Here is a 17,942-nt window from a genome sequence, read left to right on the forward strand (position 1 = left end):
AAAAAACAAGGTATACAGGAAACAAATAGCACAATAAATGGAATGGTACCTTACATCTCAATACTGACATTGAAAGTAAATGGCCTAAAATGCTCCACTTTAAGGACACAGAATTACAGAATGGATAACTGTTCACCAATCAACTATCTGCTGCCTCCAAGAGACTCACCTAACACATAAGGACTCACATAAACTCAAGATAAGGGCGTAGAAGAAAACATTCCATTCAAATGAACACTGAAAGCCAGCAGGAGTAGCTATTTTTGTATCAGACAAAACAAACTTTAAAGCAACAGCAGTTAAAAAAGGCAAAGATGGACATTATACAATGATAAAAGGCCTTGTCCAACAGGAAAATATCACAATCCTAAATATATATGCACCTAACACTGGAGGTCCCAAATTTATAAAACAATTACTAATAGACCTAAGAATTGAGAGAGTCAGCAACACAGTAATAGTGGAGGATTTCAATACTCCACTGACAGTACTAGACAGATCATCAAGCTGGAAAGTCAACAAAGTAAAAATGGATTTAAACCATACCCCAGAAAAAATGGACTTAACAGATATTTACAGAACATTCTACCTAACAACCACAGAAGATACATTCTATTCATCAGAACATGGAACTTTCTCCAAGATAGACTGTATGATAGGGCACAATAAATTTAAGAAATTTGAAATTATATCCAGCACTCTCTGAGACCACACTAAAATAAAACTGGAAATCAACTCTGAAAGGAACCTTCAAAACCATGCAAATACACGCAAATTAAATAATATGCTCCTGAATGATCATTGGGTCAAAAATAAAATCAAGATGAAAATTTAAAAAGTCTTCTAACTGAATGACAATAGTGACACAGCCTATCAAAACCTCGGGGATACAACATACACAGTACTAAGAAGAAAGTTCATAGCCCTAAATGCCTACACCAAAAAGTCTGAAAGAGCACACATAGACAATATAAGGTCACACTTCAAGGAACTAGAGAAACAAGAACAAACCAAACCAAAACTCAGAAGAAGAAAGGAAATAACGAAGATCGGAGCATAACTAAATGAAATTGAAACAAAAAAATACAAAAGACAACTGAAACAAAAATCTAGTTCTTTAAAAATATAAATAAAATTGATAGATCATTAGCAAGACTGATCAAGAAAAGGAGAAATTCCAAAAAAGCTCAATTAGAAATGACATGCAAGATACTACAACTGACACCACAGAAATACAAAAGATCATTCAAGGCTACTATAAACACCTTTACACACATAAATTAGACGACCTAGAAGAGATGGATAAATTCCTGGAATGACACAACCTTAAATCAGGAAGAATTAGATAACCTGAGCAGATCAATAACAAGAAGTGAGATTAAAATGGTAATAAAAATTACCAACAAAAAAAATGTCCAGGACCACATGGATTCATAGCAGAATTTTACCAGACATTCAAAGAATAATTGGTACCAATCTATTGACATTATTCCACAAGAAAGAGAAAGAGGGAATCCCCCCTAAATTGTTCTATGAAGCCAGTATCACCCTAATACCAAAACCAGGAAAGGACAACCAAAAAAGAAAACTACAGACCAATATCCCTGAGGAACATAGATGCAAGAATCCTTAACAAAATCCTGGCTAACCAAATTCAACAACATATCAAAAAGATAGCCCAACATGACAAAGTGGGTTTCATACTAGGCATACAGGGATGGTTTCACATATGCAAGTCAATAAATGTGATACACCACATAAACAGAATTAAAAACAAAAATCATGGGATCATCTCAATAGACACAGAAAAACATTTTAAACATCCAGCATTCAGCAAAATTGGCAAACAAGGGACATACTTCAATGTAATAAAAACCATCTATGACAAACCCACAGCCAACATAATACCGAATGGGGAAAAGTTGAAAGCATTCTCTCTGAGAACTGGAACAAGACAAAGATGGCCATTCTCACTTATTTTCAACATAGTACTGGAAGTCCTAGCCAGAGCAATCAGACAAGAGAAAGAAAGAAATGGCATCCAAATCAGTAAAGGGGAAGTCAAACTGTCGCTCTTTGCTGATATGATTGTTTACCTAGAAGACCCTAAAGACTCCTCCAAAAAGCTCCTAGAACTGATAAAATAGTTCAGCAAGTTTGTCGATACAAAATTAATGTACAGAAATCCATAGCTCTTTTTTAAACCAAAAACAAGCAAGCTGAGAATCAAATAAAAAACTCAACCTCTTTTACAATAACTGCAGAAAATAAAATAAACTAAAATACTTAGGAGTATACCTAACCAAGGATGTGAAAGACCTCTACAAGGAAAACTGCAAACACTACTGAAAGAAATCATAGATGACACAGATGGAAACACATCCCATGCTCATGGAGGGATAGAAAGAATATTGTGAAAATGACCATACTGCCAAAACAATATACAGATTCAATGCAATTCTCATCAAAACACCATCATTATTCTTCACCAAACTGGAAAAAACAATCCTAAAATTCATATGAAACCAAAAAAGACCATGCATAGCAAAAGTGAGAATAAGCAAAAAGAACAAATCTGGAGACATCATATTACTTAGTTTCAAACTATACTATAAAGCCATAGTCACCAAAATAGCATGGTACTGTATAAAAATAATCACATAGACCAATGGAACAGAATAGAGAACCCAGAATTAAACCTTGATACTTAAAGCCACCTGATCTTCGATAAAGCAGACAAAAACATGAAGTGGGGAAAGGACATCCTATTCAACAAATGGCGCAACGATTATTGGCAAGCCACATGCAGGAGTATAAAACTGGATTCTCATCTCTCACCTTATACAAAATTCAACTCAAGATGGATTAAGGACTTAAATCTAAGACCAGAAAATACAAAAATTCTAGAAGATAGCATTCTAGAAATTGGCTCAGGCAAGGATTTGATGACCAAAAAAAAACCGCAAATCCAATAAAAACAAAGACAAACATCTGGGACTTAATTAAACTAAGAGCTTTTGCAGAGCAAAAGGAACAGTCAGCAGAGTAAACAGACAACCCACAGAGTGGGAGAAAATCTTCACCATCTATACATCTGACAAAGAACAAATATCCAGAATCTACAACAAACTCAAATAATTTAGCAGGAAAAAACTAACAATCCCTTCAAAAAGTGGACTAAAGGCATGAATAGACAAATCTCAAAAGAAAAGATGAACAAATGGCCAACAAACATATGAAAAAATGATCAGCGTCACTAATGACCAGGTAAATGTAAATTAAAACAACAGTGTGATACCACCTTACTCCTTCAAGAATGGCCATAATCAAAAAATTAAAAAAAAATAGATGTTGGCGTGGATTCAGTGAAAAGGGGACACTTCTACACTGATGATGGGAATGTAAACTAGTACAACCACTATGGAAAACAGTGTGGAGATTCCTTAAAGAATTAAAAGCAGAACTACTATTTGATCCAGCAATCCCACTACTGGGTATCTACCCAGAGGAAAATACGTAATTATACAAAAAAGATACTTGCACGTGCATGTTTATAGCAGCACAATTGCAATCGCAAAAATGTGGAACCAAACCAAATGTTCACCAATCAATGAGTGGATAAAAAAACTGTGGTGTATACATATACATATATATATATATATATGTAGATATGTAACATTAGCATTATATATAATGTTATATATATAATTATATATAAAACACTAAAATTATTTAATAGGAAAGATAAAATTTCATGTTTTCATGTTTAGAAGATATTTATTCTTTAGTAAAATGAATTGTTCCCACCTGTCCTTTATATTTGTTTTGATAAAGTTAGCATACTTTGAATGCAAAGAGGAATGGATGTGGATTTGGCTGAAAAGAGGCAACTTGAAGAGAAGGTTTAGAGAAGTGAACCTCACTATTTGACTTTTATTGATTTTAGAATCTTCTCCTCACTTTTTCTGTTCTTATATTCTTCTCTATTCTTCACTAGTGATACAGATTATGTTGCTTTAACAATTAATGGAGAGAAATTGAGATAATTTCTCTGGAGGCAGAGATTCTATGCATCTCTTTATACAAATGTAAATGTCTCTGGGAAATTGCTGACAAATATGTCTTGACTTGCCTCAATGATATAACAAATGCATTTAATTATTTGGTTATATTAAATAAACATATTTGTTGACAAAACTCAATGACGTAACGAAAAGCCCAGAATTTGAAAAACAGGCATAGCAAGAGGGAATGTTTTACAATGTCTTTCCTGTGACATTGGTAAAAACACCTGCCATCCTCAGCCATCATCATTTTGTCAAAATGAAAGCCAAAATAACTGGCCAGAGATTATCATCCTTAGTGGAAGAGAAGTAGCCCATTACTCAACATCATATGTCTTAATAACTTGAGACAATGCTTTCAAAATAGTGTCCACTACTGGCATATCTTACCCAAATGAGCAAATCAGCTACAGTCAACACCAAGTAGAGTGTAACTCTCAGACAGAGTATTATTTTATTAAGTAAAGTTACACTATCCAAAGTGCCTGGAAAGCAATTTACACATCAATTCAGCCTGGCATTTACTAAGATATGTCTTTGGATAACTAATTAAGATAAAAGTGAATTGCCTGTCAGAGATGCTAACTTCAAATTCCAAATGATTATCTAATTGAATTTAGTTTATATGCTGCAGATTTAAAATTATAATATGTAAATTTGCATCAAAATGCTTATGTGAAAACCATATCATGAGTAATAATTAAAATTATTATTACCGTTCGCCATACACAGCCACGTTGTAAGCATTTTTGTTCAGTCGCCAAATCTGCATCTGGATAACAATTAAATGTTTCATTTTCCGAGAAAATTTGATTCCATTCAACACTAAAGTTTCTTCCAAGATTAAGGCTGAGACCTGCAATTAGGAGAACCTTTGAAGACAAAAAAAAAAACAAAAAAACGCAAACAAACAAAAACATTAAACACTGTATCTGATCACTGGATGATTTAAAAAAATATTTTACATTTCACAAAAAGTGGCAACGATGGCAATTCTTCAAATTAAATCATTAATAGTTTTGATAAAATACTTGAAAAACAGAAAATATATATGCAATATATATGTGTGTATTTATGTATATACATACATATATGTACACATGTCACACACATAGAATTGTGTCTATAATTGGGATGTCAAAATTATGTTTGATTATTGCTTATATACCTTGGGAATAATGTGAGCAAGATTTATCCCACACCTAGATTTTCATCGGCATAGCTTACCTTTTGATACCCACCAAACATAGTTGCAAAACTTTACTTTAAGGAATGAAAATTCATACAAAGATCAATCTATGCACAGCAGAATTATGAAGGTATACACAGCAGAATTATGAAGATTATATATATAATATATATATTTATAAGCATAAAGTGGACATACAAATAGCCACAGATAGACCTTTATATTGCATACATAACCAATACAATTATTTTTTGTTATTCTCTCTTTTAATCTCTATTAGAGTCATAAAGTTCAAATAAGCTTGTATTACTTAATTTATATCAATTTATTCTTATAGTGCTAGGAAATATAAATCATAATATGCCTACTAAATAAAAAATAATTGACCAGTACATATTTTCTGAAAATTAATAGTTGAAAAGCCCTGGGCCAGAGATCTATGAGTTGGACAAAAATATTATAAGACAATGTTCTATATCTTAAATAATTTAGAAATTATTTATGGTAATATTACTAATAATTTAGTATTATATAAATGGAGAAAAGGTAAATGACAAAAATAATTGCTTTCTTGTTTTTAAATATTACAGTCTCATTTTAATACGTCAATCTACTACCCAAAGCAACATTATGATTGAAATATTACATTTTGCAAATGAGAAAGCTAAAATAATGAGAGATTTATTTAGTGTGTTTAGAAGCAGAGTTAGCAGAGCTGGAATCTGTGCATCCAATAACAGTGCATCCAATTTTGTTATTCTTTTCCCCTTTATACTACAACTGTAAAAAGAGACAAAAATCACAACATAAGGAAGGCTTTCTACAGGAGAAGGCAAGTGTAAACACAAAATTAAAGTCAGAAAAGTACAAGATATATTTTGAGGACAATGAGACCTCACTAAAAAAGAAACAGGAGAAAGACTAAAGAAATGAACTAAATCAATATGTTGAAGAGTCTAAAGCAGCTAAAACATTTGGGATTTTCTTTTGTGTGCAATAGGTAGGTTAGAGTTCAGATTTGAAGAATTTTTATGGAAAATATTAGAAAGGCCTATATAATTAGAATGCATGAGAAAATGAAATGTATAGAGAGAAATAGCAAGGAATTCCCTTCATATTGATATCTAAATACAAATTGGATCGACATAAATTGGAATATTGTTCAGAAAAAGTGAAGAAAAAAATGAAGGGAGGAAGGAAGCAAGGAAGGGAAGAAAGGAAGACACATTGTGAGGAGAAATAGGATAAGTGCCTGAATGGTTATATAATGTTAAATGTGAGATTATATGATAGCTAAAATATTTTAAAAGATTGTAATTACCTGGTTAGAAGCATCGTAAGTGAAATTGGAATGAGCGCTCACTGGTTGATTATTTTCCGCCACTCTAACTTCTGTAACAGTGTCTGTCAACCCAAGGATTTTTACAGTCTGAAATGCTAAGGTAGTTCCTTCCTGATATGATGAATGCGTGCACACAATATCTAATTTGTTCTAGGAAAAAATAGTGTAAGATATTATGTATTAGGTCATCAGATACAAACCTGAAATAACAATACTGATATGAAATAGAAAAAAAGGTCATCATCTATATCTCTATCCCCACCAGCTCTCCTCATCCAAGTATCACATAGAAATATACTCATTAATAACTATTTTCATTTTTATGTATATGCCAGAAAATTTTATTTTCAGAGATAACCTTAATTATTCATAAGCAACACATATATACTCATTCTTATTCTAACCCTAACATTGATGAAGAATAATTTAGCTTTGCTAAAAAAGAACGTATGAAAAAACCCAATATGTATGAAAAAATCATTCCTATTAACTAATCAAAATTTAATAAACCAAAATCCACACCAATTATTACTGTGACTAATTCATTAAAACATTTTCAAATATGTTGAAATTGTTTTCCTAGGGCATGTTGCCTAAAAACAAACATAACATGTCAAGAAGTCAAAAGGTTTCTTTGCATCAATTACATGGCCTCAAACTTTATAAAATTTTAAGGTAACAATTTGTTTAGAATTTAACAATTTAAATATAACAATGTAATTGAACAATTTATTTCATTACATTCCCTTAAAATCTGTAGGCAATGTAAACACCTTTTCCAAAAAATTCATCATAAAAGAATAACCTAGGTATGAACAAATTATACGTTTAACTATATGTACAAAGAGAGTGCTTACATTAGAAACTGAAAACGTATATAATATGTAGTTGTCATTTTGTATGGTATCTGAAATAAAAAATACCGTGATCAGTACAAAATGCAGTGTTAAATTCTCTGCTCTGGTTTTACACTTATATAACACTTAAGAAATTTGAACAAATTAGATTCTGTTTATTAATGAAGCATCCCAAACAGATTTTCTTTTTAAATTTTTTAATTGTCTCTAAATAATATAATAATGGTATTTTATTTTCACAGCAAGTAGAGATAATGAATACATATTTGCCTTGTTTACTTTTTCAAAGACTACCAAGATTTTTCTGGAAATTAAGAGAAAGCAAAACGTACAGTAAATAATATATAATTGAAAATGTATTATTTTGAATGATATTCTCTCCCTTGTAAACCTCATAACAGTAAATTTTTCTTCGGAAGGCATGGCATACTATAACATATTTTGCATCTTTTTGTTTATTTTTTTCTATTATTTTTGTATTCAAGGAAAAAATAAATCTGGAGACATGTTGAAGATTGAAATAAACTTTAATCTGTAATTTAAATAAACTTTAATGAGGAAAATGGGTGAATACAATGATTCTGTACCATATAGGTAATGCAACTTTTATTCAACATATCTCTTTAAAAGAAAAACTGAAGATAAGCACTGAAATGGTTTGTCATAAACAGTGTTAAAATATAAAGAGAATCCTAGGATTCATATAATATACTTTCCATAACATTAATTTTCTTAAAATTTTAGTCCTAGGAAACAAAATTATATTCAGAACCTGAACTGAAGATCACTTTACTGTCTCCATGTTTGCTTACAAATCCATTAATCAGAATTCTGGTTTTCTTTTACTTTTTAAATGCACATAGCTACATAGGTATCATATTAGATAACTGATTGAATTATATTATTCATATGCTTAACTACTTATATGAAAGTAAGCGGCCGGGCACGGTGGCTCACGCCTGTAATCCCAGCACTTTGGGAGGCTGAGGCGGGCGGATCACGAGGTCAGGAGATCGAGACCATCCTGGCCAACATGGTGAAACCCCATCTCTACTAAAAATAGAAAAAATTAGCTGGGCGTGGTGGCAGGCGCCTGTAGTCCCAGCTACTCGGGAGGCTGAGGCAGGAGAATGGCGTGAACCCGGGAGGCGGAGCTTGCAGTGAGCCGAGATTGCGCCACTGCACTCCAGCCTGGGAGACAGAGCAAGACTCTGTCTCAAAAAAAAAAAAAAAAAAAAGAAAAAAAGAAAAAAAAAAAGAAAGTAAGCTGTTCATATGCATCTCTAGCAGTAGACAGTATGTTATTGGAATGTTTATATAATTTGAATAATAAGAGCAATCTTATAATTGCACCACACATGCTATCGATGGAGGTGTGATCTCAACAACATTGTTTGATTGATGACTACAAATAATGTAAGTTCAGCTGAAATCCACTTTTACAAAACTTCTATGTAGTAAGTTTTGGCTTACTACATAAGCCAGAGAATAGGTTTGGAATCTAATCTCACAGGAGAGCTCACCCTAGTGTGCTTACACCCCAGGGTATTTAAGAAAGAGCAAGAAGGTTGGTGTGCTAAAATTGAATGAGAAATAGAAAGCAATACAGGATAATATGTTTGTGTGTGTGTGTGCGTGCGTGTGTGTGTGCGCATGCACGTGTGCACATGTTAAAGCACAAATAATAAGCTCTCTAGGTCTCAATAAAACTCTGTCTCCTAACTGAGTAAAATGGAGGATCATTAGAAGGTTTTGAGAAGAGATGCAATTACTGGAATCACCTTTTAAAATTATTACTCTACCTGCTGGATTGTAATAAAATTTAAAAAGGGGTTAAAAAGAGCTACAGGCCAGTTAGGAAGTTATTGCCCTAAATTAACATGAAAGATGGTGGTGACAGTGGGGGAACTGATGAGAGGCTGCAGATCAAAGTAGAACCAATGAAATCCTTAGGTTGTGAGAGAGAATAGCCCATTCCAAGGTGCTGGCATCTGTAGCAATGAAGTTACCATTAACTGAGAAAGGGAACACCATAGATGGAGTAGATATATGGTGGTAAGATCCAAGTTCTATCTTGGCAGATTATGTTTTAGATTTTTATTAGACAAACAGAGAAGTACATAGAAGACTGGTTTGGAGATATAAATTTGAAAGTCAGGTAAATGGTATGAAAGACTACATTTATCAAGGAAAGGACTACCGGTAAAGAATAATAATAATTAAAAGACAGAATATTTATAATTAATAGCTGTTAATGATACAAGTAATTCATAGCTTGCTTTGAGAAAATCACCCAGAGAATAGATCTTTCCTTAGAATGAGTTTGATTGCTAATACATTGATATAATGCCATAAATAAATGTAATTTATTTAAATGAATGTTAACTGAGGGTGAATTTAAGTCTTAGGAGAGAATTATAGAATCCTGTGGTAATTTTTAAATATACACATTTTCAAAAATAAATAAATAAATATTCACATGCTTCATATACACTTAAAGGCATTTAGGATAGTCTTTTTCTTCCTGTTGTCCTTCCTGTATTTATCTGTAACTCTTTAAAATTTGTACAAGCATATTCCTTAATATACCTGAGTAGTTAATTAAAATAGAAGATAAACTATAATTTTTTATACTCATATATAAAACACATACCTAACAGCCCTCTATTAGAAGAAACGAGATTTTTCTAAAAAGTTTCTAAAAATGTATAAGGAAAATTGTAAGTGAATGGTTAAATACAAATAGACAAACTTACTATGGCATAAGAAATACCATAGCATAAAATTACTTTTAAACATTTTGTTTGGTATACTGAATTCCCAAGTTTGGAGCTCAAGAAATTCAATTAAAGATAATAAGGAAAATAAATTGTAAACAATTGATACGATGACATTCTTACCTCAAATAATTTGACATTAAATAACTAAATATTTAAATGTTGGTTTTATTTTCTGTTTACAGTAACAAAATTTTAGTTATAATCACTACCTTACTTTAAAACAGTTGAAAATATAATGCAATTTGTATATCTGAGAATGTATTGACTATTTTAATCTAAAAGATAGATTAAAAAGTCTTGCCAAAGACTTACAACAAACAAAAGCACAAAACTGGATATTTTAGTTAAATATAGATAAAGCAAATAACAATGTTAAAAGTTTTAAAGTAGCCTAAAAGCCTGCAACAGATAAAACACATTAGGAATTAAAAATAAAAAATTGTGGTATTTTAAAAATGATACAACCTGTATCCATAAAGCCAAAACTTCCCATTATCAAAATGAACATTCAAAGCATATCGCTTTCAGACTTACCTTTAGTTTCTCCATCATCCCAGAAAAAGTCTCCTTCAGCTGTGTTGCTTTCACCTAATGCGACTATAAGTCCTAGAGGATTCTTACGGCTGTTAAGAAAAATTAGGTGCATATATGATTAAAAATAAATCCATAATAATACAATATCCTATAAATAAGTCCACTCCCACCTGTCTGTTTTATGGGCCCTGAATTCAGTAAGGACATTGAAATCAATAAATTTTTATTTATATGTATTAATAATTTACCGATATCAATGTTCTTATGTGAATACTGAAATAATTTATACATGTAGAAAATGAGTCAAAAGAATAAATGTAATAATGCAATAATGGATTTTTTGAAGGCTGAGATACTTGCAAAATTGAAATAATGTAATATTTTAATTCAAACAAGAAAAATTAAATGTGTCTCATTAAGGCTCAACTCAACCTGTATAACCCTAAATCTCAATGTATTAAGTCTACATCTTATAAGCAAGAAAATAAAAAATATGATTAAAATTAAAAAAATATTTAGTGGAATCTGTAAGAATCTTATAAATGAAATGATTATAACAGGAGAAATGAGATGTAGTCAAGAAATATGTTTTTTTTTTTTTTTTTTAGTTAAATTTTACCAGGCGTCTCCTGGACTGTATAGGATGTATTCCTTCCAGTATGCATTTACCAAAGTGTTTGTTGCTGTTGATCATTACAGCTCTCATGTATAACAATTTTTTGAGAACATACTCGTGAATCAGTTACATTATACTAGTCCATTCTAGAATGCCAAAACAGTTAAATTACTAATTACTAATGCATATCGCTAACATACTACATACAAGAAAAGAATAAATAATATAATTTCAGATATTCTTAATGTTATGAAGAAAATACAGTAGGGTAAGGAATAAAGAGTAACTTCCTATTGGGTTGTGGCAGAATAGGGAAAAGTATGTGAATTCAATACGGCACTTTCTGTGCTCTTTGTACTCAGAATGAATATGTGAAATGGAGCACCAGCATTTTCAAGTTTCTTTTATTTTTAGAAAACATTTCTGAGATTTACACTTAGTGAGCAATTTAGTTTCTCTCTCGCTCTTTACCTAACATGAAATATACAGTTCATTTATGAACTTAAAACATTTTAGCAGAAAGAAATACATTGGGATTTATTTATGTATGGAAATTAAAATATGTAAAAATTAACAAATACTTTACTCAATTATATAACAAATATTCACATTTTGTATAGTTATTAAGAATCAAATATTATCTTTAATTATGCTAATGTGAGTAAATTTTTGATACAGGAAGTTAACTTCCAAGTAAATTAGAAATTTTGAAAATCAAGATATTTATAATAATATAAATAATTTCATTCTTTTTATAACTACGATGGTTATAGTTCATTATTACCTCTGTATGTCAAATATCGTCCAGTGAAGAAACTAAATATTATCTCTAATTCTTAATGCAAATATGGAATATTAAAATTTGAATTTTATTTTAGATTTCAATTAATGATTTTTCATTTTACCTTGCTGTTGTTGTTACATCTGGTTCTTGAATGGGGATGATATAACCTCCTCTAAGATGTAATCCTATTTTGTCTGCTGGAAGATACATATCAACACGTTGTTTCCTCCATGGCCTTTTTGCACCCTAATAATTGGAAGATTAAAAACATTCTTAATATTATTGAAGACTTTAAACTCTATTTCACAAGAATTAAAAGGTATGCATGGAAGCAATTTTTATTATGAGCAATTTATGTCATCCAAATGAACACGAATATATTGTTTTCCAACTTTAGGATAATTTTTTTTCAGTATGCTGAATAAAGCAGAGGAAAAATAAGTTCACTTTCTCAAAAATAAAAAAAATCAACAAAAAGAGACTCATTTTCTTTCTACAATAATTAACAGTACTTTAATGAGCTTTTATATTCCTTGTTTTGGTTTAAACTTAACTATGCCTTTAGGAAGGATTTTCTTAAAATCATTATTTCTGCAAAAATAAAGGGTATGCTTAGCCAATATAAGTGATAGGCAAAATAATATCATTTAAAATAAATATTGCGGGCCGGGCGCAGTGGCTCATGCCTGTAATTCCAGCACTTTGGGAGGCTGAGGTGGGCAGATCACAAGGTCAGGAGATCGAGACCATCCTGGCCAACATGGTGAAACTCCATCTCTACTAAAAAAAAAATACAAAAAACAAAATAAAATAAAATAAAATAAATATTGCTCAAAAGGTCTTGTTCAATTGAAAAAATGGATGGTGTATTTGAGTACTGTTATTTTGCCTTTTCAAGGATGAAATAAAAGCCTTTTTCAAATATTTGAATATACCATATAAAAACAAATATATAAGATTAGCTCAGCACTCAAGTCTTCTGGCAATAAGATAAATATGTAAAATAGGGAAAAGCATTAAAATAAGTTGCCACTCCTTCCTAAATTACTGCTAACCTTTTATTTCCAAAATTTAAAAATAAATAATATATTTTTATGCTAAATAATATAACTTCATATTAGAGTCTAGCTCATGTGCAACAAAGGGTATACTTACACAAATTTTAACACATTTTTAAAGTTTGAAATTATTATTTTTTTTAGTAATAACAGAAATTCTAAAAATATGTATGCTATGTAGTTAAGTTTCTATGGAATTAAGTTTCTATGTAGAAATGTTTGAAAATATAATACTTGTGAGTCCTTTAGTATGTTAAGGTTACTTACAGATTCATAATCATACCAAATAGCATCAGGGATGTAGGCACTCACAGTATCTGCTCCCTAAAATAAAGATAATATGTATTTTTTAATTTCAATTTTTAACAGAGAGGATCTTATCAAATATTAAGTTGGGTTTTCATAGTCAAAGGAAAAGAACTTTATGTTGTTACACTCCAATATTTCCTATAGATAATAATCAAAGGGCTATTTTATTAGCTTTAGATAATATACTGTAAAACTTACAAAAACAAAGAGGTAAATAAAAAAAGTAATTTAGATAGCAATTAAAATAATGTATGCATATATGTATATTGTTATAAACCACATGGTCATTGTGAATGTGAATATGTTTATTTCTGTATACCTCAATGGACACATACACCTTTTAAAAATGGGTAATAATTACCAACTCACTCCAGTGTTTCTCCAACATTTTCATCTGATCAGTGAGTTTTCCAGTTCCTCTTTATTTACAATTGAGCAAAATGTCAGTGTATACGTCTACTTAAATGAGAGCTCTTTGTTATTATGATTTGATTTTGATTTGATAATACAGTTTTTTTTTCAGAGCAATAACTTCATATAATTTTCTTGTCCCCAGTTAGATATTACATATTTGGTAAGCATAGATCTACTTAATATTTCTATAACTTTTTGAAATTTGTTTCACATCGTAGAATTCCAACTTCATATTTATCAGCTTGAAACAGTCCACTGAGTAACATCTATTATTCAGATGTTTTGTAATGTAGGGTCGATTTAGTTACACAAAGTTTAAACAATAAGGTTATTAAACCTATAGAGCATACCTGTTTTAGAACAGGAGTAATCAGTAATGCGGGGCCCCACAAAAACTCAGTGTCCTCAATCCAGCTGTTTGTATCCTCATAAAACCTAAGAACAATGACAATGTTTAAAGTATAATAATGAAAAAATTAGTTTATCCAAATTACTGGTTCAGTTTATCCTTTCAGTTTTTTCCTGGGAATTGTTATTATCTTGAATTGTGCTTGTTTCAGATGACATTTTGAATCCATAGTTCTTACATCCTTTATTGTTCATCTGGCACTCAAGAAGGAAGGGAGGAAGGGAAGAAGGAAGAAGGGGGGAGTAGAAGAGGGAGAAAGGAAAAGGAAGAAATGAAGGAAAGAAGGAGGGGAGGGAGGATAGGAGGAAGGGATGGGAACAGAGGGAAGGAAAGTAGAAAGTGGGTAGGGAAGGGAAGAAGGAAGGAAGAAAAGAGAGAAAGAAAATTAGTTCATCTCATACTCAGAAAAAATCTATCATAGATGACAAGGTTACTTTTTATTTATACAAAAACTCTTCTGTTTAATTATTTTCTCCTATAAGATAGGTTCATAAAGTATAGGAAATCTTTCATATTCTACTTTCTTCACTTAAAGCTTTTTCGTGGTAAACTCTAGTTTTTACCTGAATTTAAAAGGATCTTTAAGTCATCACAGAAAAGCCCTGATCTGGTCAAAGATATATGCAAAAGTAAGCACAATTTCCCTTTTTTGTAAGTATTACACTCTACTCTTGATCTATATTTAGTTTATTGTTTGAATATTTAGTTGATGTATTTTTAATAATTCTACCCTTAATCTCTTTACTGATAAAATATCCTATTTTATATATCTTTTCCTTGTAAGTTCTATTTAATTCTCTCATTTCTATCTAAACATTGTCCAATTAAATATATTTACTGGCATCATTATATAGCTCTTCAAATCATTTATACAAATGTAAAAACAAGCAGCAGAAATTTAATTGATATCTTGATTTATCTCCGTTAATCTTTTCTGTATAAGTTTGAACATACTTTAAAAGGTGTTATTAAATTATTGTACATAGTACTCACTCATGAAGAACTGGTCTTGCTACTGTTTCTCCAAACACATGGGCTTTATAAAACAGAGTGTAGAGGAAAGGTAATAAGGTGTAGCGAATAGTTAAATAGTGCCTTGATGAATTAACCAAAAGCGAATTCTGCCCAAAAAATGCAGGATCCTGATGCTGTGAGATAGAAAGAGAAATTAAAATAAGAAAGCTAAAATAAGAGTGAAAATTAAAGTAGGAGCATTTTAATCTGCTTTTTAAAGCAAACTACATAAATTTCAGCTTGTTTAGGAGAAACTAAAATTATTCCTATTTCATCATCAAAGTGTCTGAATGACTATTTCTAGGTTTTGTTATATGTTTTAATTAAACTTAATTTTGAAGTGGACATTTCAACATATTTCAAGTGTTGCCACAGAAAAAATAATTTTTTTTTAACAAAATAGAATTTTTATCTTGTAAATCAATGTTTCATGCTTCCTTGCACCCACAGCCTTTATCATGGAATATTGTAATCCCTATCAGTGAAGGTAGAGCATACCTACCCACGCTTTGACGTGGCGTTCAGTCATGCAAACTACTCTGGCCAATACGATGTTATTATATGTGACACATTAAAGCAGAGGCTTGAAATGGGCTTGCCTAAGGACTTACTGTTTTATGCCATTGCTATTAGAATTATCACAGGTAGGTTGCTGGCTCAGGAACACAGGGAACAGAGTTACCTGGACAGCCTGTAGATTTACAATTTGAAGTGCAGCCTCTCTACTGAGCTCAGGTGAGATAAGTGGCTCCTTCAACCAAGTAACACTGATATGGACAAGCCTGTTTAGACCTCTTGCTTTGGGTAACAATATTAACTGAAGACCTCAACTACTGTCTCCCTGAATCCACTATTAAGTTGCACTGAAAACTATGTTTCCCAGTGCTGCTCCCAGCCTTGAATGAGCACAGTAAGAACACCATGCAGGCTCATTCCTGGGAGATTCGAGAAAGATCAATGGTCAACTTTCCCTGAAGGACTCCCCACTCACTTGACTGAAACTTGGTTAGAACTAGGCTGCAATTCGGGATTCTCCCTACCAAACCACCTTCCTTCCCTTCATCTTCATCAAGTTCAGACCTGAACAGTGTTCTGCAGGCTCTCCTCATTTTCTCATGCCCACTCCCTTTATCATTCACATTATTTCACCAATAAATTTCAAAATTTATTTCTGTCTTATCATCAGCATTTTGGAGAATACAAATGAACGTAGAGTGTTGTGTAATTTCTATCAAAATCTCCCACGGACACACATTTCCTGAAAGTATCATTTCGGTGTATTAGGAAGAAACTAATCTCCAATTGGTACCTTAATTATTTTCGATTATGCCTCCTTCCAAGCTGAGCTCAGTAGTTGTCCCTCTTCTCAAAAACAATATAAGCCCTGTATGCAACCAGTGTGTGAGCATTGAATGGTTTCTTAATTGACTTAATGGTTTAACTGAATTTTACTATTCTCTCTGAAAAACATGCCTATGATCGTGAGCCCACAGTATGCTGAGTTCCCAGGGCTGGTATACTAGCTTTGTATTGTCTTGCACTTCTGCTTCTACCAGTCCAAAACTGTGTTTTAAAAGTGTTAGTTTTGTTTTTGTTTCTATGCCAGTTCTATTTATTATTGAAAGATGCTGGACTCTAATTGTTTTGTGCGTATCTTTAAATTCTTGTTTTGCATGAACTAAACAAAAACTCAAAATCCATGACAGTATATTATAACTGTTCTTTGTATAAAAGTTACCTGGAACTTACATTGTTAGAATCCAATAATTCATACTCTAAAAGCTTTGGCTCTACTTTAAAATACCGGTAAATTAATATACTTGTACAGTGTATGCGTTAGTCTCAACTAAAATATTTGTGCTGTGAATACATTTCATTTCATGATTTCCTTATTTGACCGTTTTTTAAAAAATGTAAAAATATACAAAATGTGTATAGGACTTGAGAGAGGGACTTCTAACAATGCTTTATAAATTATGCTACAATCTTTCAGACCATATACTCTGTGGTTTAATTTAAGAACATTAATAAAAATTATGATTGTGTTTTATTTCACAACACGGAGAACAAGAGGCACTTACTTCATATCCGTCAGAATTATGGTTTCTGGAAAATGGATAAAATGCCCCAAGTTGCATCCATCTTCTGCAAAGTTCTTCCGTGGTTTCAGCCACAAATCCACAGATATCTGCTCCAACCTAAATAACAAATATATTTACTATTTATAATGCTAAGATTCTCAAATTTGCCTAGAGCATCACACTGTATGCCTCAACTGATTAATGTGCGTTATATACAATTTGTTTTACTCCTTTTATATACGCTTCCTTAAACCAATTTATTTTCCATTTTTGCTCCATCTTTGTCTCTAGTTGCATTATTTTACAGGTTCTTTCCTTCACTGGCCCTTTATGCATTTTCTTATCCTTTTGTATTTACATTTTACTCATTTTTTATTTTGATGTTCTCATTAATTCATTGTAAAAGATGAAATTATTGTATGAAAATATATTGCTTCTTAATTCCAAACTGAACTTCTTTGGTTTGATTTTTCTTATTTATAATATAATAT

At 31.4% G+C, this 17,942-nt stretch overlaps 1 protein-coding gene across 1 annotated transcript in view; it reads right to left on the reverse strand.

Moving 5' to 3' along the window:
* SI (sucrase-isomaltase) overlaps window positions 1–17,942 on the reverse strand; it is a 94,649-nt gene that overhangs the window by 45,961 nt on the left and 30,746 nt on the right. Inside the window, exons 16-24 of the mRNA XM_063620425.1 lie at window positions 17,452–17,568; window positions 15,350–15,504; window positions 14,298–14,382; window positions 13,492–13,548; window positions 12,288–12,412; window positions 10,767–10,855; window positions 7,453–7,502; window positions 6,575–6,745; window positions 4,781–4,936 (exon numbers count right to left, since the gene is read on the reverse strand). Coding sequence (XP_063476495.1) covers window positions 4,781–4,936; window positions 6,575–6,745; window positions 7,453–7,502; window positions 10,767–10,855; window positions 12,288–12,412; window positions 13,492–13,548; window positions 14,298–14,382; window positions 15,350–15,504; window positions 17,452–17,568 — 1,005 coding nt within the window. The remainder of the gene's footprint in view (window positions 1–4,780; window positions 4,937–6,574; window positions 6,746–7,452; window positions 7,503–10,766; window positions 10,856–12,287; window positions 12,413–13,491; window positions 13,549–14,297; window positions 14,383–15,349; window positions 15,505–17,451; window positions 17,569–17,942) is intronic.

The sequence above is a fragment of the Symphalangus syndactylus genome, chromosome 17, assembly GCF_028878055.3.
Source record: "Symphalangus syndactylus isolate Jambi chromosome 17, NHGRI_mSymSyn1-v2.1_pri, whole genome shotgun sequence".
In the NCBI taxonomy this organism is placed as follows: domain Eukaryota; kingdom Metazoa; phylum Chordata; class Mammalia; order Primates; family Hylobatidae; genus Symphalangus; species Symphalangus syndactylus.